General features: G+C 42.6%; 2 protein-coding genes across 4 annotated transcripts in view; one reads left to right on the top strand and one right to left on the bottom strand.

Annotated features, from left to right (window-relative positions):
• CHST11 (carbohydrate sulfotransferase 11) overlaps positions 1 to 24,780 on the top strand; it is a 174,313-nt gene extending 149,533 nt beyond the window's left edge. For all 3 annotated transcript variants that reach the window (XM_059471719.1, XM_059471717.1, XM_059471718.1), the window contains one exon: positions 21,636 to 24,780. In XM_059471719.1, the coding sequence (XP_059327702.1) occupies positions 21,636 to 22,484 (849 nt within the window). In that variant the 3' untranslated portion in view covers positions 22,485 to 24,780. The remainder of the gene's footprint in view (positions 1 to 21,635) is intronic.
• The window catches only part of SLC41A2 (solute carrier family 41 member 2), a 63,063-nt gene continuing 51,355 nt past the window's right edge, over positions 14,997 to 26,704 (bottom strand). The window contains exon 11 of the mRNA XM_059471715.1: positions 14,997 to 16,810. Coding sequence (XP_059327698.1) covers positions 16,802 to 16,810 — 9 coding nt within the window. The 3' untranslated portion in view covers positions 14,997 to 16,801. The remainder of the gene's footprint in view (positions 16,811 to 26,704) is intronic.

Below are 26,704 nucleotides of genomic sequence, written 5' to 3'. Positions count from 1 at the left end.
AATGTCAGCCTGCTGCAGCCCAGTATAAATCACTGGTAGAAACAGGAAGGTTTTTGTTCTGATTCTCCATAGATCAGCCCATAAGCTTCTGGCTGGGCATTCCCACACATTTGCATGCACCCCCAGACAATATTCTGTCTTGTAGCCATTGTGTACAATATGGAAATTGATGTGATTGTGTAATACAGAAATTTCCATTGGAGGCACCTGTTCCTCTTACCTATGATAAAGTCTCCCAGCCACTTACACTGCAGTTCATCTGAACCATGAAGTGTAAAACAGCTAATCTTTTTGATCAAAATTAGAGTATTGAGATAAGAGCATTCCTCTTTCCCTTGCAATATCTGTATTGCTCTATTGCATTAACAGGATTCTGCAATACTAGTTTTAACATACGAAGCAAAAGACAGTAGCTGTTTGTGCATCTAAGAATAGTTATGCTATATCAATAAACTGAGGATATCCATCTGTCTACTGAAGCATGCCCTTCACATGGGATTTGCCCAAAATAAGAACTTGCTGTTCCAAAAATCTGGTAACAGAAATTGGAACGTTACTCAGAGCATGAAATAACTGCCTTGGCATGAATGTCCCATTGGCTTCTGGTATCTGCGGAGGCAGGTAAAAATGACCTGTAAGGTTGGGAAAATGTCTTCAGGTCAGAACTTACCAACCCTCAATGTCTCTCTTATGTTCTTCAAAGTGAGAGATCTTAAAACAAACCCCAGCACCAGAGAAGGCACCTGCAGAGTACTGTCAGTGTGTTGATTTAGACATCAGACTCTTCTCATCTGTTTGCAGTTCTCAGTCACATCACTGTATAAACTTTGAGGACTTGACTCATGCTTAGGATATCAAAATAATTTCTTTTGTTTTTTTTTCTTTTTGTTTCAGTTCCTTCTGTGTGAAAACTTGGCTGTGAAGCTTAATAATAAAACCCGTGGGCAGCTGTCCTCATAATATAAATCTCCCTTGTGTCAGTGGGCCATTCGCTGAGCCCTCAGCAGGGTGCGTTGCATCCTGCAAGAATTCTCATAATTTTCTCAGGTAGATATTTTCATAACTGCTGGACAGTTTCCATCATTTGAGACTGATGAAACAGAGCAGCCCTGTAGAGGCATAGAGTTTGGAAACACTAACAGATTTTCCGCTTTGTGGTTTTGTTTTTTACAAAAAATTTTTGTACATTCCCTCATTATACAAAGTGGTGCTTTCTTCTGGAACTGCTGTTGATGCTCTACCCTAAGGCATTAGAAAGAAAACATCTTACAACTGGCTTTGTAATAACAAGAACATTGCCATAAAGCAGCAAAGTATGTTAATGTTATTTGTCCATGTTCTCACTGTTTCTCATTTTCTTTGCCTTTTAATTTGGGTCTGCCTAGTTTCTCCATTATTTTTACTATTTATTGGAACAGCACTTACTGGTCTCAGCTAGCAATCAGCCCTTCATGGTTCTGGACATAGCACAAGCACAGTGGAGGAAATTATTAATTCCTTGAAGTCACTGACAGGCTTGAAATTAATTTTCATAAGGCACATGATCCAGTCCACAGTTTCCTTGCAGTGAAATGTGGACATGGTAGAAATGTATGCTGTGCTTTATTCCAGCCTTGTTGATGGCACATTTTTCACTGAGCACTGAACTCAATAAGAAAATTGAAAAGTGTGATACAGAAAGAGAAATGTTGGACAAGAAACTGGGAAAGCTTTACTTTGACTGTCTTGTTATTTTGGTATATTTACTGCTTGCAGTAAAGCTGATGACAGGAGACCAGGACACAGTTGAGCGTATGTGGCTTGGCCCTGCCACAGACTCAGCATGGCCAAGTTTCACATTTATTGGGCAGTGATAATGTTTGCATGCTTCACAGTGGGCCTGAGAGTTTGTAATTCTGGAGACTGCCCATGCTCCTACATAGACTTAGACTGACTGCTTGTTCACAAGTGTCCCCAGTGAAAGGCTGCTGCTTTATGACTGCATGACAGATGGGCTTGGGCTAATCATGTTTTTATGGGGGTTCACCTCTTCAGTGTGCAGCAGTGAGAGCACTGCTGAGTGCTCTTCCTTAATCTCTTAAGTAAAGTGTGCATTTTCTCTATCTGCAGGTCTTGCTAAGTTAAATATAAAAGATAGGTTGTTGTTGTGAGAAATTGTACATTGTCTAGACTCAGACTTACAGCAGCTGAGCCTGGGAATAATCTGTATTTTCTCTGCTTTGTTGAGCTACAGAGGGAGCAATGCCTGATGACCACAACCAGATCTAGTCAAGCTGTTTCTTTTTTAGTTTTAATCACTTGCTTTTCAAATGTCTAGAAGAGGCACTGATTTACAAGTCCTTGTAAACTTCACACAAGGTTCAGGAAAGTCATGAATGCACAGAAGGCAGGGCCATTAGAAAAAGTAAAACAAGGGTGTCAACATGTGCATATAAAAAATACATCTGTAAATTTCTCATCCAAAATTGTAATTTTTATTCTTCACAGTAGCTGTGTAGCTGTGAGCTACCTATCAAATTACTCAGGCAACCTTGAACATAAAATTTTGTTGTGTAAGTAACATCCAAAAATGTTTTCTTATGGCACTAGAGAACCTTTTTAGTCATCCCACCTCTGCCCAACCTGTCTGATTCAGAGATGCAGAGCTTTTTACATCTCCGTGAAGTGATATGTTACATCTCTAACTGCATCCTCATGATTTCACATATCCACACATTCTGTTAACTTTGTTAATTTGGCAGCAAACCTATCAGATTGGCCAGTTCTGGGAAACCAGATGGTTAGAAATGCTCAAGGGCCCATGAGTCACCAAACACCAGGTTTTCCACAGACACATCCACCAGTTTGGCTCTTCCAGTATGGCTGAGCTGGTCGCTGCCCTGCTCTCCAGGTAGCTGGGTGACTTTGAGCAGGTAACAAGACCCATCACTATTTCTTTCCAATGGCATGACAGGGAGAACTGGGCTCCTCTGTGGGCTTTTTGATTGCCTTTGCTCCTGGCAAGGGATAGCTCAGGACCCTTCTCCAGCTGCACGTCTTGCTCCCGCTGATGGTGGCACTGGACAAGAGCATTCACAAGTCAACACCATAAAAAATTGCCAGGAGTTGGACGCAGTCCATGGATTTTCTATAAAAAAAGTAATTATAGACTTTATTGCTGAGTGCCAAATCCATTTTTCCTTCTTCTGGGAGCCATTCAATAAACTTTATGTTCTGAGGTAGAGCAAAACTGTCGTAGTTGAATACAGTGTTTTATGCCTCTTCCCTGCACTCTAACACCTGATTGTGCTAATAGCCCAGTGTGGATTTTCTTTTTCTTTCTAAATTATATTAATAGGTCTGAAGTCCCTTGTGACTTGTCATTTCCCTTTGGACGCTTACCCCTTCTTGCCCAGGAAGAAGCCAGTATTTCCAAGAGCAGTTGCCTTTTCAGATTTGCCTTTTCAGGTGATCAGCATCTGCGTTTATACTCCTTTCACAGAACCATCAGATTTTGTTAGTGCAAGTTCTTGGGCATCAACCAGAACAAACCATGGCTTGGAAATGAAAAACAACCGAAAATGAAAGCCCCATCCTCCAAGAAATGCACATACAGAGCAACAGGCTCAGAATTTACATTGTCACAGTGGTTTTCATTCAGCCTTTTCTAACTGACACATTTCCACATTCATGATCTTCTGGATATATTTAAGGGGGGATGGGTTGGGAAAGGAAACTAACTTTAGCAGAATATCAAAAGAAATGTTTCTCAACAGAGAAGTGCATAAGGATTACAGAATACTTTCCTCACCTAAAGCAAATGTCCTTCAAAAACAAGACTAGGTGATGCATTGAATATGACACACTATGATATTCCACAGCAGGAAATGAAAACATCTTTTCTAACTGACAGCTCTGATGGGGGAAAATTTTGAAAGGTTTCAAGAAGCCACTGGTGCAGTAACTCCCATATGCAGTTTCAACAATAATCATCTCCATAACACTGCAGGTAACCCTCCCTAATGCCTCACACCAGGATTTGGGATGAGCCATCATCCTCTACTGAGCAGAGAAGCTGGGTGACTTCTGGCAGTAACCCTTCTGTCCTACAGAATCTCTGTGTGACATGGTGTGAGCTGTGGGGCTTCTTTCAGGGGTGATAGTGTTGGTAAATGTCTCTTAATAACATCAGAAATCCCCAAGGAGCCACATTTTCAAAGCATTTGGAAATCAAGAGGAAATTTTTATTAACTTCAATAGTTTTTGAACCAGGCCTATATGTGGGGCATTTTGTTTTGACATTGCCTAAGACAGGGAGGAATTGGTTTTTGATAGTACAGCACCAGATTGCAGGCTCTGCGTCTGTGGTTTTGGTTTTTTTTAATTCAGAACAACTCTCCCTTTACTAGATTTGTGTTATCTCTTATTTTACTACAATCTTTTTTATTTTTCTTCTTTATATTTCTTCATTTCATAAAGATTAATTCCCCAAGTAGTCTCTTTTGTTTAGTAGTTTTTATCTATCACAGACTTTTCTGTTTTCCTTTCCTCTCTTGTCCCAGAGACATATCATCCTCTGCCATCAAAAGCAAGTTTTCTTCCTTCTCCAAGGAAGTTCTTCAGCCCAGAGACATAGGAGCAGTATTTTTGCTGAGTGTCATTTTTGTTTCCTTCCCCTTCACTGTCTAACACCAGTGCCAGGCTCTGATTTCACTTGCTTCCTTGGAAGGAACAACTTTACCAATGTTGTGTTTTCTCTTGTCATCCATGGATAGACATTTTAGACCATTTATTTGTCTTTGCACTGATGTGGACATACCAGGCTGCTTTAGCAGATGCCATTCACACCCAGAGGGCTGTTCCCAGGCAGGCTGTGGTTTTGTTACTGTTTGGAAGTTTTTTAATGGAATTGCTCCGACTGCTTACTTTCCTTCACATTTTCCTTCACCTTCTCTGCTGTATTTCTAGTTATTTTTAGTGTGAGTAAGTTGTGGTTGGCTCAAACAGGTAGGTAGATTTGTAGTACTTCATTTAAGCTCTACCCACTAACCAGCTTCTTGATGCTACTTCTCCAAATTGGACTGGTTGGCTTAATATTGTCCACCTATTCCAGATAAACTGTTTGCTTCTCACCTTTCTCTTGTCTGCACTGAACCAGTATTTAAAAAAAAAATAAAAAATCTAATTTCTTTTTTTAGCTGTGGGCTTTATAGATCAGTAAACTTTATGGTTTGGTTTTCCTTTTCAGTAACATACAGGTTGATTTTTGGGACTGTAGAAAACTCATACTATTAAATCAAAAATGAGACCAACACATGCAACTCTTCTATTTTGTACTTCAAGTGATTTTTTTAAATTATGGTACGTCTTGGAGTACTCTGACTGTACTTAACTCTGATGACTTTCTGTGAGATCTCAGTGGCATTTAAGATAGTTGTTTTGATAAACAGAAAGCTAAATGCATTACTGCAGAGCATGCTAAATTTTTGCAATGGGCAGTGCCAAATGTCTGTTACTGATTTCTTGTAGACACTGAGTTGCTATGGAATTTACCTCCAAAAGTGAATCTCCCCAATGTTGTTCAGAGAAGAAATGACTAGGAGGGAAAGGTGTAAGCCTAAACTGAATGTTTTGAATATCTGTAATCGACTGATTCCAGCATTCTTTACTGCCACAGTTTCTCAATCTGTATCTTGAGTCTCCAGTTTAAACCATTTACTTAGCCTGTCTGTAGCAGAAAGGACTAGAAACCTCAGGGGGGACAAATATTTGGAGATATATCTTGTTCTGAAATTTTCCCAGAGCAGTACCAGGAACCAGTGCTGAAAAATAAATCCCATTTCCCTTCTTAAGAAAAAGGCAAGATGACAAAAAATTGAAAGTGCTGATAGCATTAGGTTGCTGTGTCTTGAGCCTGTCAGTTGCACTTGGACAGAGGTGTTGGAAGAGGACAAGGTTCAGCTTGTGAAGATGGTAGAAGAATGCAGCAACACTGAACTGGTTCTTTGTGGCTGGCTTTTCACATCTGGAAAGTGGGGATGATGCTTTAAAGTTTGTAGATTAAAAAAATACCAGATAAGTACTGAGTGTTATTTTTATCCCAGACCTTGATCTGCAATAGTGGCTCCAGGTGCAGCCTCAGGAGAAGTTATCCATCCTGCCAGCACCTGCAGATAGATCCCTCTGCAGTTTATCTGAGCTTTATTTGGGAATAAATATTTATTGCCATTGAACATACGTCTGTTGCCTTCAGTCCCTAAAGAGGCTGGTCATAGCTAAAATATGCCCGTATTTTTGTGGACTCACGTCTGCTCCACTGCTCACCACAGGAAGCTGAGAGATGTCATAGTACTTCTAACAAGCTGCACTTTGAGGCAGCAATTGTGGCCCTGAGATTTACTGATCTCAGTTGATCTCCAAAAACTAAGCGGGGTCCAGAGGATGGGAGGGCACAGTCCTGTCTACAACGGATGAAGATGGAACAAAAAATATTGTTACACTGATGTGCAGGCTCTTCATAGCTTAGCTGTCTGTTGAGCAGTTCAGGTTTTCTCAGTTCATCTTGGCAAGTGTTCTCTCCTCCTGGAAAAAGTCGACTGAACCAGCAGTTTGTCTCTGCTTAGGTGGTCCTTCTCTCTCCAGAGTTGCAGACAAGAGGGCATGAATCATGAAAAGCAAAACAGGAGCAGATGTTCTGCATCAGGTTTAAAGTAGCAGGGTATGGTAGTTGCTTTATCTCAGTCTCCTAAGAATACCTGTGTTTTGGGGCAGCCTTCTACTCATCCTGTTTAACATCCTTGTCTTCCTTTGAAAACATTTGCATCTCCCCTGCTCCTCTCCCAGGCCTTCCATGGGTTTGAAAGATTAACTTGAGCTCCAGTGATGTTGAGGGCAGCTTGCAAAAGGGGTTGTTAAATGGAGAACAGTCAAGGAAAGAGAGGGAAGAGCAGTGAGAAGCAGAAGTGGAAAAGAAGTTCAGGTGGAAGGAAGAGTTAGTGCTAACTTTAAAATAACTGGGATTACCTTAGACCCTCTATCGCATTAACCAGGGGTTGAGTGGACATGGTGATGTTGATAAGGTGAGTTAAGGGGCCATAACCACTTCTGAAGGGCTCTGGTAAGAAGGACTGAAGTTATGGTCTTGGACTTGCAGGTGCATAAAGAGAGGTGATGGGAGAGCTGGAGTAAGACAGTGCCTGGGAAAGCAGAATAAATTGAATGAAATTGCAGTTTGCTCCTGGAAGCAGTGAATCCTATGTACTGCTTTCCCCTGTGAACAAAGTTTTTTTAAACAAAGCCAGAGATAAAGTTAGGTCATGAAGCAGGAAGTGAGTATCTCTAAAAACAGGAGAAGTTGGGAAGAGGCTTTGTGAGACTTCCCTGCTCGTGCTGGCTGGGATACACATCAGTGGAAGATACGCACGGGATAGATTGCAGGATTGGACATAGAGTTGCAAACACCAGATCAAAAGTGTTTAAGTATGATCCTTACAAGTGGGCCTTTGTGCAGTGACGTGCTCCAGCTAGGATCAACCATCAGAAGGAATTTAGAAACAACATGATAAACAGACTTTCATGAAATCAGTTTTATATTTGAAATCCAAAACTAAGATGGTTGAAAGCAGTTTGGATGTCCTTGTTAATCCCTAGGTCAGCTGTGCTGATATATCTCATAAAAGACAGGATACGTTCAAAGAGGAAAATCCACTGTTCATTATCAGAGTGTTTGTGGAGACATTTGTGCCATGGAAGCATCCCCATCAGCTGAAGGGCACGGAGCATTGGCAGCTCTCCCTGCCTTGAGAAGACAGGTCCTGCAGCAGGCAATGCTGCGGGTTGGAGGAGAAACCTTGAGCTCTTCATTCATGGATCCAGTGGGTGAAAGCTCCTGCGAGTGTCTAAAATGACAGTTCTCTTAGCAAGAAACTGTAATTTAAACTACTTCTGTCAGGAATATCAGTTCTTCCTACATTATGTGAACTTGTCACTTTTCTCTGCTGGTGAAGTCTATGTCACCTGGCAGCTCTGGCGAAGGACAACCTCTTTTCAGTACACCAGAACATAATCTACTGCCAGTATTTCTCAGGAGCCATCAGACATCTCTGCTGATGGCTTGACTGAAATCATCAGGGAGGTGGCAGCAGTTTCAGGTACTGACTGAGTAGGCACCATGGATGCTTCTCACACCACCCTACTAAGAAAAATCAGTGACAAGTGTGTTTTTTCCCTCCACTTTGCCGCTGAATTTTTTCAATCCTACCTGTTTATACATCAGAATGTGTTTCAGTGCTTCAGGACAGCCTGGGAGCATTCATCAGCCCTGATCTGTGACCCACATAACTGCTTGTGCCATCTGGGTGCTTACTGCTTGGTTGTGGGTAGGGATGCATATACTAGTATCCATAGGTATGTGTGGAGGGAGATGCATGCATTCCTGCCTAACGTCTTGGCATTATTGTTCATCAAAGAGAAAATAAGCAGCTTATGAAAGCAAAAGTCCTGGGAACCATAACAGACTGGTAAGGGTGGGCAAGCAGAAGTCAGGGGTAGCTGACAACAACAACAAGCAGCACAGTGAGTGTGAACTGCCAGGCTCTGTGTCCTACCTGAGCTGAGATGGAGCTGACGCCGCTCTGAGCAGCTTCAGGCCAAGCTCACTCTGTGCCACCGAGGAGCCTGCAGAGGCAGAACAGGCCAGGCTGTGTGTGGGACAGAGCCGCCCTGTTCCCCAAAGCAGCAGCAGGCATGGTTCCATGGAGCACATGGATGCTTTGCCACAGAGCCTCACGGAGCACACACTCTTGGCTCCGCTCGCCCTGCCAGCTGAATGCCTCGACTCACTGCTGGCTGTCAGACCACGTCTCTTCGGGCTGCGGGTTGGCAGCTCTCTGTGTTGCCTTGCTGCTCAGGGACAGGGGAGAGCTTCCCGATCTTTCCATGTCCTCCGCACTCGCCAAGGTCCCTGCCTGGTGCTGTAGGCTTCTTAGCTCAAGGGACAGCAGAGACCTGCTCCAGGGGTCTTTGCATGCAGAGCGAGAGCTGGCTGAAAACTCAGTCCTGGAGCTCTGTTTTCTTCCCATCTTTGCTGGCATGCTTTAGCTGCAGGTGGGATAAAGCAGATGACAAGGGTATAAGAGCAAGGAAGAGGGAGCCAGCCCTTTCGCTAGATAGAGAGGGAACTGATGAGAGGCTGGCATGCCTTCAGGATCTGTGAAAGGAGCAGAGGGCGAGGAGACAGCACTTGGCTGCAGCCAGAGAAGGATCCCAGAAGCCTGAGCTCAGAGGGGCCTTTTCTGCTCATTTTCTTTAGGGATTTTTAAAAGAATGAGCATTTTAAAAAAGGAAAAGAAGATGATGTGCAATTTCTTTCAGACTGTAGTTGAGGTAACAGCTTGAAAAAAATAACTGTCATTTAAAGAAACACTAAGAATTTTTTCTTTTATTGTAAAACTACATTTAGTACGCAGTCCATAAATAGATCTGTTATTAGATGAGACAGAGAACTCTTAGAAATCACAGTAAACACAGCTGTAGAGGTGAGGAAAATGAATAAGGCATCATACTAATATTCGTACCTTCCAGTTGTCTTGAATGGCTGACAAAAGGGACTTTTAACATTATCCTCATGCTCTGACATAAGAAGAATTAATGTAGCAAAAATGGAACCAATCTTTAAGGAAGATTACCTAGGTGCATTTTCTGTTCTTTTATTTCTGTGCTGAGGAACCCAGGAAGACTGGAATTTTCCAGCAAGGCCCTGGTGGTTGAATCCAGAGAATGTTGGATGTTGTCTGTGTAGAGCAGACACAGTGGGTGGAGCATGTTGGCGTTCGGGAAGAGGTGTCAGGGGCCAACAGGGAAAGCAGACTTATGGATGTGCTCTTTGCCTCCCAGCCAACCTGTGGTAGAATAACTTGTGGTTCGCTATGGGAGTGGGTTTGTTTTGGTGTACAAAGACTGAAACAGCTGAGGGTTTCAACAGAAACAGAAAACATTGAAAAAGCAAATTATTTCCTCTTCTGTATCATGGTTCATTTTCTGACTTTTGTCTTGATTCTTCTTTGGGCCCAATCATGACAGAATTATAGTTGGGCTAAAGGACTGCTGGCTGGCTTGTTTGGGACTGAGCATCCCTCAGGATTGGAGTCACTGGTGTTTATCTCAATAAAGAATAAATCAGACCTAGGAAGCCATTGATGAGGCAGGCTTTTTGTGCTAACCTGTAATTTCTGTGCTACATTCTGCAGCAAGAAAGTTTCCTGGGAAGCCTGTTGTAATTAAGATTATAAATGAATCCTAGCATTTTAGTATAAGAGGCCTTTTGTTTTTTCAAGCAGGAGGTCATCTAATTCTTTTTGAACAGCAGCAGAAAGGTGAAAAGTTTCCAGTTAACTGTAATTAAGGCCATGGAGAATGAGCAACCCTGGTTAGTCACCCTCTGTGAGCATTACTGAGCAGCACAGTCAACCATGCCAGAAAAAGTTACCTTAGCAAGGTGTAGTCTGAGCACAATATAACCTTACTAAGAGAAAGTAAAATAAACTTAATGTTAATTTGTGATAGTTTAATCAAGGAGAAGAAAATCATTACCCAAAGGGTTTAGGTGTTTTGCCAGTCTGTGCCAGGATGAATTCATCCAGATCATTACAAGAAAAAAGAGCCATATTGAGATAGGAGATGCAATCTGTTCTTGTTTCTGACACTTGATCTTCTGGGACGGTGAGATTAGCTCTCTCTTCCCTGTCTTCTCTGGACCTTGGCACCATCCAGTTAGACAGAAGCAGGGCTCACAGGGTAGACCTTACAGCAAGGTTACACATGGCAGGCATCAGCACTTCTACTTCCAGCCTCTTACCTTAAAAATAACAACACAGCATTTCTTAGTGAAGGCCTGAACCTGCATCCCTGACCCACAGGAGTAGCATTCACCTGACCTGCTCAGAGATATTCTCATCATCCTCGTGTCCTCATACGGAAACAACCAATGGCCCTCAACCTTCGTAAAAACCAGCAAATCCTCAAAATCATCAACAACGCCCTAATCGACCTCCCAGCGCCATCAAACATCTCAACATGATGAAACTTTGGGTCTCTACTGGGCGTTTGCTTAATTACCCAAATCGTCACAGGCCTTCTGCTAGCTATGCACTACACAGCAGATACCAATCTAGCCTTCTCCTCTGTCGCTCACATATGCCGAGACGTGCAAATCGGCTGACTCATCCGTAACCTCCACGCAAACGGAGCCTCTTTCTTCTTCATCTGCATCTACCTACACATCGGCCGAGGACTTTACTACGGCTCATACCTAAACAAAGAAACCTGACACATTGGAGTCGTCCTCCTCCTAACCCTCATAGCAGCCGCCTTGGTAGGACACATCCTACCATGAGGCCAAATATCATTCTGAGGAGCTCCGGAATCACAATATCATTGTGGGAAGGGACATCCCACAGTGTCCCATTGTCCCAACCAAAGGCCTGCTTGGATTGGGGAACTAAACACACTAAACACATAATTACAGGGTTCCCTTCTCCTCAAGGGGGTTGCTAAAGCCCATGAATTCTATGTAAGGAAACCAGCTATGCAGCAACTCTCTCCTGTTTCTCCTATTTTGGTTTCAAAAGCTCTGGGTGTGCTGCACGCTGAGTTAAAAATTGGAAACATATTACCCTGATTTAGCATGGGACTGAGTAAATTGTATTTACTTAAAATAGCAGATATCCTGCTGAGAAAAAAATTTTAAAAAGTATTTCTATTTGACTGTGTGACACCTGAACTGCAACCCAGAGGTAAAGGAGGAAGATTTGTGTTACTAAGAAAGCCATAAATGTTGGCTGCCAGGTCAGAGCTGCTGAGGGGAGCAGGGCACATATGTCCCAGGCAACTCCAGGCATTCAGACCTCCTGTATCTCCTCCCAACGTCCTGTGCAGGGTTTCACACAATTTCTGTCTGAGCTTCTGTCTGGTCTCAGCCCATCCTGGAGTTGGATGGTGTTGCCTTTTCCTCAGGGGTGTTTCATTCACAGCTCCTGCCTGTATGGGTCTGCAATGTTTGCCAAAAACTGTGCTCCTGGAGTGTGTGGAATACTGAGATTGATAGTGAGCTTAGCTTACAGAAGCCACCATCCCACATTTGCAAAGCGTGACGGACCTGCAAGACAACACCTGCCTGTGTGGTGGGATAATTTGAGTCCTTTTCCCTTTTTCTGGGCAGATGGATGTTCCCAATGCTGGACATTCCTCATTCTGTTTCAGCACAGATGTATCTTACCTTTCTGTTAGCATCTATCCTGTATCTGAGTCGCTCTTGTTTAGCTCTGTTATTACTTGTCCTAACCAGACTGAGTCCAAATTATTCCTTTCCTCCTTATGGAATTTCTTATGTATTTTTGTATTTACGTATCTACTCTATCCTGTTTCCTCACTCCACCCAGTTTATCTCACCCCTGTCACCACAACTCCTTGCAACACAAAAACAAATGTCAGTTTTTCCATTGTCTCCTAGATGCCAGCTATGTTAAAATGTTGTTTCTTACTCTGTTTTTTAAGGGCTACTCCCAGCTCCACCCTGGCTGACTCCATGTATGCCCAGCCCAGTGCTCCTCTTTGTGCATCATGTGCTGATGTCCATGGCATGCCTTTTCCTAAACAATTCTCAAGCCTTTCCTTGAAAATCATATCTACAGCTCCCACAGTAAAGATGTAACAGCAGAGTGCAGCAGCTACAGGTCACTCACCTGGCTTTGAGCTTCCCAACCCATGTGCTTGTCCCTGAGTTTGGGTTGTACCAGTTACTGTTTCATCTATGCCCCAACAGTAACCTGGCAGTTGTGAGATAGGAAGTGGAAGCCTTTTTGACCCTGCTTGCTGTCCCTGCTGACTTGGAGACAGTTCTGCAAGCCTGGCCCTTTCCCAAGCACCTGTGGACAACAGTAGTTTATCCTTGGGAAAGGAGGGTTAGAAGGACAGTGGTTGTGTCCCTGTGTGTTACAGGTTCCACACACAGGTCTGGAGAGCACGAGCTCAGCCCCAGCCATCAGAAGTGTGAACATCTGTCGATGTGCTTGTGTTGGAGGGGAAAGGACAGAGAGCGTTCATTTTAAAATTAAATTCATACAATAACCAGACCTTTCATCTTTTTCATGCAAAAAGTGATTTATCGCTGCATTACAGAATGAGCCAGGAGCAAAGAGATTCATCACGCGCCATCCTTTCATACCAGAACAGCGGCGAGAAGCTGTGGCAGTGGTGCAGAGAGGTCAGGTCCCACCACAGAGCCTCTGCCATGGGAAAGCAGCACAGTTCCATCACCCTCACCCCACCATGGCTGTTGAGGTCCCAGCCTGGGGTTTCATCCATTTCTTCTTGTGAGAGAACAAAAAAAAAGGATTGATCATCTATTCGCCTTCTCCCCCTCCTTTTGTTTGGCTGCTGGAAAGACAGTGCAAAGTGCTCTTTGTACAAGCAACACAAAGCTCCAAACTCATCTTCAATAAATTAAATCCCAATAAGCCCACCAGCATGAAGATTGCTTGCTTCAAGTGTTCCCAGCTCAAGACTTCTCCAGCCCTCTGTGAGGATTTCTTACCTCTAACATGTATTGCACTTAAACTCAGTCACTTCAGGTTTTTCCTGCCCTGTGTTTAGAATATTTCCCCAGAGCTTCAGAACAGCAACATGCATGTCAGCACATCCTTCACCCTCGATATGGCCAGGCCATAGGTCTTTATGCATGATTTTCCTTGGGACTTCCAACTTTTCCCTCTCCTTGTTCAGAGGAGACACTTTACAAGATGTATTACATTTATCTTATTAGCCCCAAACCCTGTGTATGGTATGAGTCCTGATACCAAATAGTTCCTATTAGGGAGAATGGGAATGGACAGGCTTCCGAAGATGTATGGGATTATACAAGAGAAGGTGGTATTGGAAGGGAGCAGGTTCTTTTTTTCCTGGATCAGTATGTTGTGTGACAGTTTTAGCCTGATTAAAAAGCTGGTTTTCTGTACAGCTGTGCCATTTGTTGTCAGTCTCTGATTTATCAAGACTTTGCATCATTTAGCCTCTCTGTGGTACTTAACTTTCTGTCCAAGATGAAAAGGCCAATACTTAATGACCTATTTGTGAAATTTTCCCATGCTAGTACCAGCATCTGTGCCTGCATGTGTGTCTGTTGCCAGGTTTTGCCCAGTTCAGTATTGTTTTTTTCCTACCACCCAATTAGTACTTGTCTAGCAACTGGTCAAAGAAGAGTGAAGGCCAAAGTTGATGTGGGTTTGGGGTTTAACTAAATCATTGTAGTCCCCACAGTAATGCTGAATTGTCTCACCCTTCTCTGCTGTGCCCTTCTCTGAGTGCACACAGACACACAGGGACAAAGTTGGAGACGTGCATAGGAAGAAGAAGGAGGGAATGTATGAAGCAATTTGTGATTTTTGGCAATACAGTTTTAGCAACTACTCTGTATGACTGTTTTATTTTCAAGAGTTTTGATCCTTCTTTTCATAGCCCTGGTGCATTCTCTGCTATGGCAATTGTGGTTATCTTGGTTTGCAATACAAAGAATTGAAAAAATAAAGCGTATTCAGCCTAATCTTCTCTGTAGGGCACTAGGTTCAATGCATGAAATGGAGAAAATAATAAAGCTTTGTAATATTTCAAGAGTTTCCTTCAGAGGATATAATTTGCTTCTAAAATGTTCTCACTTGGTAAAAATGCTCCTAAGTTAATATTAGTTTTATCTTCTATTATCCAGTCACTCTATAGAGACATTTTCAGAGCAAATTCATATTCCAGTTTGTCTGTCCACAGGTTTTCAGGGAAGATGTTAAGCATTTACATCTTTAGGACATACAATATTCTTTCTCTGAATATTAATTTTTGGTATGCTCCTCATTTGAGTGCTCAAACATTTTGAAAAAGTAAAGTCAAAATTAATATGCCGTGAAATGTGAAGTAAATCAAAGTATGAAAAGTTGCAAAGCTATTACTTTAAAAAAATGCTGCAGTTCAGGTCAGTTTAATAAAATCCCTTTATTGAAAATGCAATTGTTCTTTTATATACAGTGTTTTGATTTGCACAGCTACAATTGTCTGTCATCTGTATAAATCTGCACAGAGTAATAATTATTTGTGATGATTTGAGAAATGCTTGGACTGTCAAGTAGGAAAAATTGTTGGTCCCCATTATTGTCTAATGCTGAACATTTTGAAGAATACAATCTAGAACTTGGTGTATAGCACATATATGCACTAAGTAGGGTACATATGGATGCAAATTGTAAAAGCCAAGTCTTAAAATAGTCTAAACCATGTTTGTAACTTCAAGGCTCTCCATCAAGGTTTCAAGAATCTTATTCACACCTTTCATGTGAAAACAGAATTGAAAACATGCTTGCATGTAAACTCATGCTCAAAAATTCCCCACCCTTTTAGCATCTGGTAAAACAAAAGTAATACTAAAAAACATTTTGTATCTTGAATAACAAACACCTCCTAGAACTGAGATGGTGTAATTGATGGGCTGGGGGAAGGAGAGAAGATAATAATTGAGATTTCAGACAACTGACTCTCTTGATGTCACACAACCAGGACCATTAGTGCCACCTATAGTTAGTCTGTCTGACAGTTCTCACTTGAAGACCTTTCTTTCTGTGGATTTTGAGGCTGCTATACACACTTCTTCTGAACAAATACTGTTAAGAAGAATTTGGTGGACATGAGCTCTGGTTTTATCAGTTCTGGACAGACCCAGCTGGGTATCAGCTGGTTTTTAGTTGATGGACCACAGATGAGGGGAGCTCTGCAGCAACTAGTACAGTTCTAGCATAGGGCACAAACCAAACCTCCAAATATGAAGGTAACTGAAGAATTAAAGGCAAATGCAAAGTCTTCGTTAAGGCAAAATTGAAGAGAAAAAACAATTTAGCAAGGAATGGGCCTGCAAATGCCATTCACGATATTTATCCTCTTTATTCCTTGCTTAATTAATTTGGATAATTTTGCCCTGCAGTCTGCCATGATCAAGTGTCATGTTAGCAGTCCCAGCATAGACTGGTTGTGAGCCTGGTCACAGTAATACAGAATTAGCTGCAGGCGATGCAATAGAAATAAACAAAATCCTGCCTGGTAAATGTGGAAGGTTTCCACCATAATTTTCATAGTGAGACAGAACCTAATTAATGGGCTTTTTGAGTTACATTTCAGTATTTCCATACTTCTATTAAAAAACTGCTTTCAGTGCAGGTACCTGTGAATTGACTTGATGTCTGCACCTAGTTTTCAGTAGACTACTATATTCAGAAAAAAAATTTTTAAAAAATTCCCTGCATTTAAATCTGTGCTTGCTGCTTGGCCATCAAGCTTGGAAAGGTCTTCAAAGATTACTTTATCCTGCTGTGCCTAAGTAACCAGAAGGAAATACCTCCCATCTCATTACTCTGGTTTACCTTGAATAACCTTTGCCTGTAATGGGTTGATGACTGCCAGCTGGTCAGCGTATGCATTTCTGGTCAGCATATTCTCTAGTGCTCTCCACAAAACACCCTCCTGCCCTCCCTGCACACACACCCCCACCTTCCACTGAACAGAGGGCAGAGTGTATTGGACTTTCCTCCCTTGTTGTTACTTTGGGACTGATAGAGATTAGAAGCTTCTGCGATCAGAGTGTCCCCAGACTACTTTTTTCTTTTTCTTCTTTTAATGCCACTGAGCTTAGAAGTCTCCCACTGCTCATGTCGCTTCACTGTTCAACTCAGTTACTGCATCAGAAAAGGAAGGAAAACTTTGATCTTGACACGTGCTTCTTCTCTGTCCCCCTTTACAACTTCTGCAGGAAAACAAAAACATTATTAAGTGCATCTCTGGTGTCAATCCTTTCAGGGGAGAACAGCTGCTTTTATCAGATGTGTTCCCAAAACCTTTAAGGGCCTGATGAAGTCCAAGTTGAACTGTCAGAGGACACACCTGAGCACGACTTTATCACCATCCCCACACTGCTCTTAGGCTTAAAAGTGTCCTCAGCCAAAGTGGATTTAGACCATTACTTATTGTGGTTTCTAGAACTGAGGGGTCAGCAGGGACCTCTCGTAATGAGCATGGGCACAGCCATCAGTGTCCAGGCAGCAGCTGCATGCTCACGACTCTGCTGTAGCCACATCTGTTACAGCTTTGGAGGAAAAAAGTTCATAACCCCATTTGTTTTCTTGTCCTTTACCATCCATGGGCTTAAAGATATCTGTTCCTTGGATCTTCTCTCTGGCTGCTTAATTTTGTGGGGTATATTTTCCTCATTAGCTGTGAGCACATTTGCACATTTTCCTTGGCCAGGGAGTCTCTAGTTTAAATAAATGTGTTTCCAGTCTCATTTAAACTTAACCATTTCTCCAGGTCCCCTTACTAGTTTCAGGAGTGAAATCGTTATGTGGCTTAAAAGCCCTGCCTGTAACTTTAAAAGAAGAGGAACCATATTACCATCAGCTCACCCACTGTTGATATATAGTTTCAAAATACTAAATTGAAAATGCTCTTATGATTACCCTCCATGGTGCTGTGTAGACTCTAGGGGCCTAGAGCGTGTCCTTTGTGCAAAGGAGAGTTTGGTTCTTTCAGGGTTCCATTAAAGGCTCTCAGGTGCCTTACCTGGCCTTTCACTAGAGCAGGGTCAATATGGCTTTTCTCTCAGCCACTCCTTCAGCAAGGGGGCTGTTGCCATCAAACCTCGAGGAGAGCCAGCAGGACTCTGTGTCTCTGGGAGAAGCAGGTAGGTCAGTTTTTCTAGGGTGTATCAGGTGTGTTAGTCAGCTGCAGAAGAAATGGGCTTTGATACACTTGGCATTGTTCTAAGACAGTCACTGGATTGGCCTTTTATCTTTTTATCTTTTTTGTTTGTTTGTTTTAATAAACTGAAGTTAGTAGTATAGAATAAAAAGGAAGTCAAGCTTTGTATTTCCTATGTGGCCCTTCATCCATCCGCCATTCCAAAGAGTGCTGTCATTGATGAGAACTAGACAATCTTTTACTGTTTAATGCTATTTAATATGCATTCTGTGTGCCCCCAGGCAGGTCAGAGCACATGCACAGTTCACCCTGGGGTGTTGCTGTGTACTTAGTGCTTGAAATGGCTTTTATGCCATTTCTTCATTTTTTTTTCCCATGTTAAAAAGAATGAGAGGAAAGTACCACTTGAAAATGCACAATTACTTAAATGAATTTAATTAATACAAGCTCATTGGTAACTGCAAATACTAAAGCTGCGTTTTTTCCCCTTACTCTAAATGTCTGAAAAGCTCATTAGTGTTAATGTATGGGGAAGTGCTTAGCCTATTGATGGAGGAATGAAATCCGGAGCAAAGCACAGCTCTACAAAGATTCATCTGCAGATTAGGGTCTGAAGCAACCATTAGATTATCAAATCTGACCTTCTATCTAATACAGACCATAGAATCTCATCCACTTAATTCTGTATTTATCCTAACAACAGCACCAGAAAATTAGACACAGTGCATTAACATATTATAATGTAGCAATATATTCAGGCATTTCTTTCTTTTCCTTCCTTCCTCCCTCCCTCCCTCCCTCCCTCCCTCCCTCCCTCCCTCCCTCCCTCCCTCCCTCCCTCCCTCCCTCCCTCCCTCCTTTCCTTTCCTTCCTTCCTTCCTTCCTTCCTTCCTTCCTTCCTTCCTTCCTTCCTTCCTTCCTTCCTTCCTTCCTTCCTTCCTTCCTTCCTTCCTTCCTTCCTTCCTTCCTTCCTTCCTTCCTTCCTTCCTTCCTTCCGACACTTCCTTCCGACACTTCCTTCCGACACTTCCTTCCGACACTTCCTTCCGACACTTCCTTCCTTCCTTCCGACACTTCCTTCCTTCCTTCCTTCCTTCCGACACTTCCTTCCGACACTTCCTTCCGACACTTCCTTCCGACACTTCCTTCCGACACTTCCTTCCTTCCGACACTTCCTTCCGACACTTCCTTCCTTCCGACACTTCCTTCCTTCCTTCTTCCTTCCGACACTTCCTTCCTTCCGACACTTCCTTCCTTCCTTCTTCCTTCCGACACTTCCTTCCTTCCGACACTTCCTTCCTTCCGACACTTCCTTCCGACACTTCCTTCCTTCCTTCCTTCCTTCCTTCCTTCCTTCCTTCCTTCCTTCCTTCCTTCCTTCCTTCCTTCCGACACTTCCTTCCGACACTTCCTTCCGACACTTCCTTCCGACACTTCCTTCCGACACTTCCTTCCGACACTTCCTTCCTTCCTTCCGACACTTCCTTCCGACACTTCCTTCCGACACTTCCTTCCGACACTTCCTTCCTTCCTTCTTCCTTCCGACACTTCCTTCCTTCCGACACTTCCTTCCGACACTTCCTTCCTTCTTTCCGACACTGCCTTTCTTCCTTCCGACACTTCCTTCTTTCCTTTCCCCTTTTCCCTTCCCTTCCCTTCCCTTCCCTTCCCTTCCCTTCCCTTCCCTTCCCTTCCCTTCCCTTCCCTCCCCTCCCCTCCCCTCCCCTCCCACTCCCCTCTCCCTAAAACCTGGGGCAAACAGCATTCCTGTGCTATATGATTTTTGATGAAAATCTGCAGGAGGAGAGATTTCAGCTTTTTATTTGCAAAAGGGAATTTGTATGTCTGTGTGTTTGCATAGGGTTTTGTTTAGTGCTTTGAAAATTATTGACTGGTAACTAATGAGTATAGAGCTGGTTGAGATCCATAATTTCTGTTTTTCTCTGAAGACATCATAAATTGAAAAAGGGAGTTTTTTAACAGAAAAAGTAATTTTCTTGAAAAATTGGTGTGGTCCTTCAGAACTGTTTTCTAACATCTAATTTGGAAACTCCCTGCCAGTCAGTTTTCCTAGGAAGCACGAAGCACATTTCACATCTGGCTTCTCATCACTTTGACTGTGACACAAAACTGCCCTTGAAGTGCACCTGGGAGATATCCAGGGGGATACCACACACACATAAAAGACAAGCCAAGCTGTCTAAAAGAACTCCACTGGGCTAGTGCACATTTTAACCACTAGCCAGCATTTCACTGAACAGAGGAGCAAAATAGATGAGGAAAGTATCAGGGAATTCAGACGAGAAGTGGTAGATGGCACAGTGCAAAATACAGAGGTCCCAGGCTTGGCACATACACACTCTCTTGAAGAAAAAGTCCTCCTGCCCAGAGCTGAGCTACATCAGCCCCTTGGTGTTGCTCATACTATGGAGACATTTCTCTGCAACCCACCACAGCCCAGGCAGAGGGAGAGTCTCTGTTGCTCACGTGCTGCAAAAGCTTTTGCTGCCCTTTGGGTGGGTGAAACTTGGACTCCTAGCACTAGTCTGTAACAAAACAATTTCTATTTCTTTTCTCTGCAAAGCTCAGAAATCCTGCAACTGGCTTGGTCCCATTTTGGACTTTCATTTGGGTTTCGACTCTACAGTTCATTTGGATTCTGTTCCTTGAGTTTTGGTGGGTTTTTAAAATAGGAATCATGGTTAAGTACTGCTATTGAAAGCAGAGATTTGACCCGTGACTGCAGGAACTGGAGGTTCAGAACTCCCAAGCTGGTGCAAAACCATTTGCCAAGGTTTTGCCTGGCATGTACTGTTTTTTCCTGGTATACTGGCAGGGAGAAAGACCCCTATAATCAAAGGAACACACATAGCAGGTGCATAGAGTCTGCACTGCCTCAAATACTTCTTTTCAGTGTCCTGTGATTCATGTTAATTCAACAAGAAGGTACAAGATAAATACTTTTGAAAGATGCAGCATAGAAGAAGGAATCTCAGACCTCCTTGCCTATCAAATAGGAAGGTCAATACTTGCAATTAATTCTTGTCTTTGAGGCTAAACTCATTATTGAGCATAAGGTTCTTCAAAATTCACAGGTAAATGGTGTTAAATAAATGTAAATGACATTACTAACATCTTTCCACTATTACTTTGATGTAGTTTGTTCTCAATAAGTAATAAGGTATTTATAGCAGTGAGGATAGGGCTGCACAGAAAAACCTCATGCCATGCAGAGACACCTCTGAATAACCAAACACAGGAGCCCTGCACCGACATGGTCTGAATGAATCTTCCTCTTGGGGAGTTGCAGGAATATCCATGGACTTCATTTATTCTGGCCATAGCTATGTAAGCCATATTCAATGTCATAGCCAAGAAACAAGCCATGACTATTAAATTTTCTAACCAAAAAGACACCAATAACAAGAACACACAGTATTTTCATTTTGTCAAATTTTCCAGTGTCTTCATACCCCATCTCAGCAGCAAAAGGTCCAACACTGCTGTAGCTGTGGATTTAACTGCAGAGTGAAGGCAAAATTTGTTTTCCAGGCGTAAGAGAAGCAGTGACCACATCTGAAGATGAGGGTTCTGTAAATGCACTTGCCACCATGCTGTGTGAGCACTTGTGCTCCTTAATATTGTCTTCAAAGCAAAGCTCTGGATACTCTGTGAACAGCATTTAATCAATGTGTATCAAGAAGTTTTGAGACAAAAACAGTTTGTCTTCTAGAATAGTGTCAGTTGTACTCAGCCACATAATGAATTATTCCATGCAGGGAAAGATCTGCTTTTCTATGAATTTGTATAATAAACAAAAAAGGCATTGAGAGTTTCCCAGCCCTTTACTTCTGGTGCCTGTGCTTCCTTTGCAGTTGTCCAACACAGCAATTCTTCATCAGATCAGACGAGACCAGGTGACAGACACATGCCGAGCAAACAGCGTGTCCAGCAGGAAGCGCCGTGTGCTGACACCCAACGATCTCAAGCACCTGGTGGTGGATGAGGATCATGAAATGATCTATTGCTATGTTCCCAAAGTGGCCTGCACAAACTGGAAGAGAGTCATGATGGTTCTGACGGGAAGAGGGAAGTACAGTGATCCAATGGAAATCCCGGCCAACGAAGCCCACGTGTCTTCAAACCTGAAGACTCTCAACCAGTACAGCATCCCAGAGATCAATCACCGCTTGAAAAACTACATGAAGTTCCTCTTTGTTCGTGAGCCTTTTGAAAGACTGGTGTCAGCCTACAGGAACAAGTTCACCCAGAAGTACAACACTTCCTTCCACAAACGATATGGCACCAAAATTGTGAGGCGCCAGAGGAAAAACGCAACCCAGGAGGCTCTGCGGAAAGGTGATGATGTAAAATTTGAAGAGTTCGTGGCATATCTCATCGACCCACACACCCAAAGAGAAGAGCCCTTCAACGAGCACTGGCAGACTGTGTACTCCCTCTGCCACCCTTGCCACATCCACTACGACCTCATAGGAAAGTACGAAACGCTTGAAGAGGATTCAAATTACATTCTCCAGCTGGCAGGAGTAGGCAACTACCTGAAATTCCCCACCTATGCAAAGTCTACGAGAACTACTGATGAAATGACCACAGAGTTCTTCCAGAACATCAGCTCCTTGCACCAAATGCAGCTGTATGAAGTCTACAAACTTGATTTTTTAATGTTTAATTACTCAGTGCCAAGCTACCTGAAATTGGAATGAGGGATGGGTTGTGGGGAAAGAGGGGAGAGAAAGGCTGTTTTATTTAAGATTTTTGTCATAATAAATATGGAGAATGGGTTATTTTGTAAATTAATATTTTCTTTTTTTGAATGATGCTGCGAGCAGCACAGTCAAAATTATTTAAATCAACTGTAAGAAAGGACAGCTCTCTTTGCAGGGTAACGGGATTGTGATGATCTAGCTGTAGAAATGAATAATACTGCTACACTGTTTAAACAAATGTTAATTGTGTTCTGGTGAATTTCATTGATCTTGCATTCCTCCAGTTCTAATTAATGTTATTTATACTTATTTAAAAAAATGTCTCTTGGTAGGTTTCACTTCAGCAGCAGAGATAGGATAACATGTGGACAAAAGGAGTCTGGTTTTGGGCTTTCCTCGATTTCCAGCTTGCTTTGGGTAATAATATTCTTCCATTAGGCAATGATGCAGGTAAATATGGAAATGGTTCTGGAGCCACACGCTTTGAGAAGATTGGTGAAAATAAGTTCTTTAGAAAGTGATGTTGCGCTCCATACTAGTACAAAATCTGTCTTTCTAGGCCTGAAAAAGAAAAGTAACCCAGATTTGGGTAGATTCATGGGTATCTAATACCCATGACTGAAAGAAACATTAATGTATTCTTTAGGGAGAGAACCTTTTATAAGTCTTAATGAGTTTTTGGAGAATACGACCACTCCTACTGGCTCTTAATTTGAAGCCTCCCAGCCCAAATGAATTGGGGATGGTCCATCAGAAAAGAATCAGCATTTGGAAAGTGGCTGTAAGAGATTTTTTGAATGCCCAAAGCAATTGGCATCGACTTAATTCATATCCAGGATGGAGCTGTGGGGACATCCATCCTCTTCAAGTCATGCCTCCCTAACTGATCCTAAGATGGGCAACCAACTGGTAATGATACGTTGCTGTAAACAATCATGTGAAAATTCAAAAAGTCATCTTCATGTTGATTCTCTAAGCATGCAAGGCAATAAAAAAGCTTTCATCTTCCTACATGATGGATTCATGGCTTTTTCCTAGGGAGGAGAAGAAGCCTTCTTTTTTAGCTGATGCCTAAATGCCATTGACAGGAATTTTTCTAAGTTCTGATGTGTTAGAAATTCATCCAAGTAATCTCTAATGTAATACCATAACCTTTTTTCTTAAGGGGAATGTCTCAGTAGCAGTTGTTTTGTGTTTAACTGCTTTTTGAGATGGCAGATTGTTTTGGGTAAGCAGATAGTAATCTATGCACGGCAGATAAACAATGAATAATGGTATTTCAGTGTGGATCTGTTAGCCAGCTAGTGGGAGCAGAAAATCAGGCTTCTCCAGATGTTTGCTTCAGCTGGAAGCAGGTGAGGGAATGCTCTGTAGCCACCTCAGCATCCACAGGCAGCTGATGGGCAAAAGGAGGCAGAGGCTAAACTGACACTTGTAAAAATATAAGATCTGTTTTAAAGTTGATAGATAGTTAAAACAAGGGGTTTAACTTGCCTGCATGTTAATCTTTTGATGAAAACAAACCCTTTCAGAAAAGACTGATGATTTAAATAAACTCAGCTCAAGGCAGAGCTGTTTCAACAGTATCAGAGCCAGATCATGAAAAATGTCAAATTGTACAGTAGCCAGTAATATCCACTGAATTGCATTAGTTTCCAGGGCACAGATGTGATTAAAGAAGAAAATAGTTTGCATTTTATTTGATAAAAATAAGTTGCTGAATAAATCTCGTTGAAAAACTAACATAACAAACAGCAACTGAAGTCCTTTCACAATTGGATTTGGTCTTAGGCAGGATTCAGGTCATTATTTTCTCTATCATACCATACAAATAAATCTCTTATCCATTCTGGATGAACAGCCACAGTTTTCATAACCCAGCCCCTATTTATAACCTGGAGCACTGGGCCAGTGGCTGACAAGGGGCTGGCTGGCTGGCTCACCCCTCTGAATTCCTGATCCATTGCTAATTACTGGTGGTTGTTTTACTTTAAAGCAGTTTGGTCTCATTTAGAGTGTGTGGAGCTATACCTCTCACAGTGGCCTGGCCCTCTTATGTTCCTAGTTCAATGGTTGTATGTTTGTTAAAAAAACAACTGTCTGAGGCAGGTTGCCTTTCTCACAATACTTCCTACAAGCTATCTGTGTGTTAGTTTGGTCTTGCATCCCACAGTGCTCATATTTTGATCCAATTTTCTTCTCAGTCAGCTCTTCATCCATCCAGCAGAATGTGATGTAATTTTTTTCATTTAAGACAAAAGTTGGTTCAAAAAGTAAATATTTCAAGAACAGAGTGTGCTTCCCCCTTTCTTTTTGTACTTTTCTCTGGCACCATCACCACATTTTTATGCATTCTGAAATATTCTCTGTAGTTTCACAGCTTTGGAGACACCAAACCTCTATATGGTAGCTGTGACAGAAAAGCTTTAAGTGAAAAATGTGTTCAGGAGATATGAGGGGTGACCATTGCTCCAGCCAGGATTTTTAGCAACAGCTTTGGGTTGGATTACCTAAATTCTGGCTCCCCACAGAGGGTAGCTCTACGGGTGGATGCTAAGCACTGAGAAGGCTTTTATGTGAACTTCAGTGGGTGCATGAAATCCCTTGCTTTTGAAAAACCTTGATCCCAAACTACTACAACCTGGCTATTTAGTGCATTATATCTATTTTGAGGTGCTGTGAATGAGCTGTAGATCTGTGTTTAAAATGAATAGCTGACATGCTAGATATGATCATGTCCTGTGCAGTGAGCAGCAAGCCCTCACCAGCTCAGAGCAGGATGACAAATGCAGAGGAATAGCCATTTCTTTTGGCCTATTCGGCACGCTGTTTTGACTGAGCAAAAAAATCTGTCTTTCCACTGCAGCTACACAGGAGGACATTCAGGGTTGTTTGTGCTCATGTCAGCGAGCTGGCAGCCACCACCTGCCGTGGGGGGCAGCCAGAGAACTGGGTTGGTTTTACCCTCTAACTCTCTCTTCCCTGGGTTTCCCAGCTGGAGAAGAGGGGCTGGTCTGCTCCTGAGTTCTGCCTCTCTCCCAGCTCCATTTCTGCTGTGGCCACAGCTGATCCTGGGAGACAAATGGGCAGCACAGAGCCACAGCAAAATGTGAAACACAGACATGCCTATGAGGCTGCAAGGGCCACCTGGGAAGCTGCTGTTGTAGAAGGGCGTGTATTAATTATGTCTAGTAGTGATAAGCACAGAGAGAACAGCAGTGTTCCTGCTCCCCACCTCTGTCCCCAGCCCCCTCAAAGCTGCTGGAGCAGTGATCCTTATCCCTGAGCAGCAGTCGCCTCCCTGTCATTTGACAGGGCCAGCCCTGAGCCCAGCAGTGCTGGTGGCTCTGTACTTGGCACGATACCCACAGCTGAGGGGTCATTCTCCCCAAATGGCATCAAGCACCTTAACTTGGGAGTGCAGGCTGAATTTGGCCCATATGAACATGATAGAGACTGTTGGGTGGTGGGATGTTCCCCCAAACCTGGCTCAGTCCATGCTTCAGCTTCTTCATAAACCATGTCCATTATGACAGAAACATGCAAGCTGCGTGAACCATGCGCTGTGTAAGACACGTGAAATAAATAATCCATTAGCAGAAGTGCTTTTAGAAGTAAGTTGACCCCAGATGATTTAGGGTTTCACTGTAGTCTGCTGCACTTTTCAGGTACAAAAAGGGACTGTCCTTACTAATACTCTTGTTACAGAGAGTGTTATTTTCTTACATGCATGCACAATACAATGTGTACGAACAATTTAACATCAAGTGGGGTTGGATTTTTTTTTAACCTATTTGTATGCAGTAGAAGGCTTGTTGTAGAAAAGTATCTCCTTATACTTAAATATACTGTTAATAAAGCAAAAAAGATAAATTACACATTGCCAACACAAGTGTGACCTGCTCATGAGTCTTTCCTTAAAAAAGCCATTCAAGCCTGATTATTTTTCTAAGTAACTTCAATTAAATTGAAGAAAGAAAATTCCTCTCTGTGTGCTTTATTTATGGCTCATTCTTTCAGGGCGGATTTTTCAGGGTGAGATTTTTGTCCGCATAGCTTTGCTTTCTTACCTGCCTTATTGTATATTATAGGCAGGACATACTGAAAACTCAAAATTATCTACTCCTGTGGAGTAGGAGAAATCCCTTGGTGAGGTTCAGTGGGCAGAGCAGCCAGGGAACCGAGACCAGGGAAGCAACAGCTGCAGAACTCAACCA

This window comes from Ammospiza nelsoni, chromosome 5 (genome assembly GCF_027579445.1).
Source record: "Ammospiza nelsoni isolate bAmmNel1 chromosome 5, bAmmNel1.pri, whole genome shotgun sequence".
NCBI classification, from domain to species: Eukaryota; Metazoa; Chordata; class Aves; order Passeriformes; family Passerellidae; genus Ammospiza; species Ammospiza nelsoni.
The sequence above is the reverse complement of the archived record's forward strand: the minus strand, read 5'-3'. Positions and strand labels throughout refer to the sequence as shown.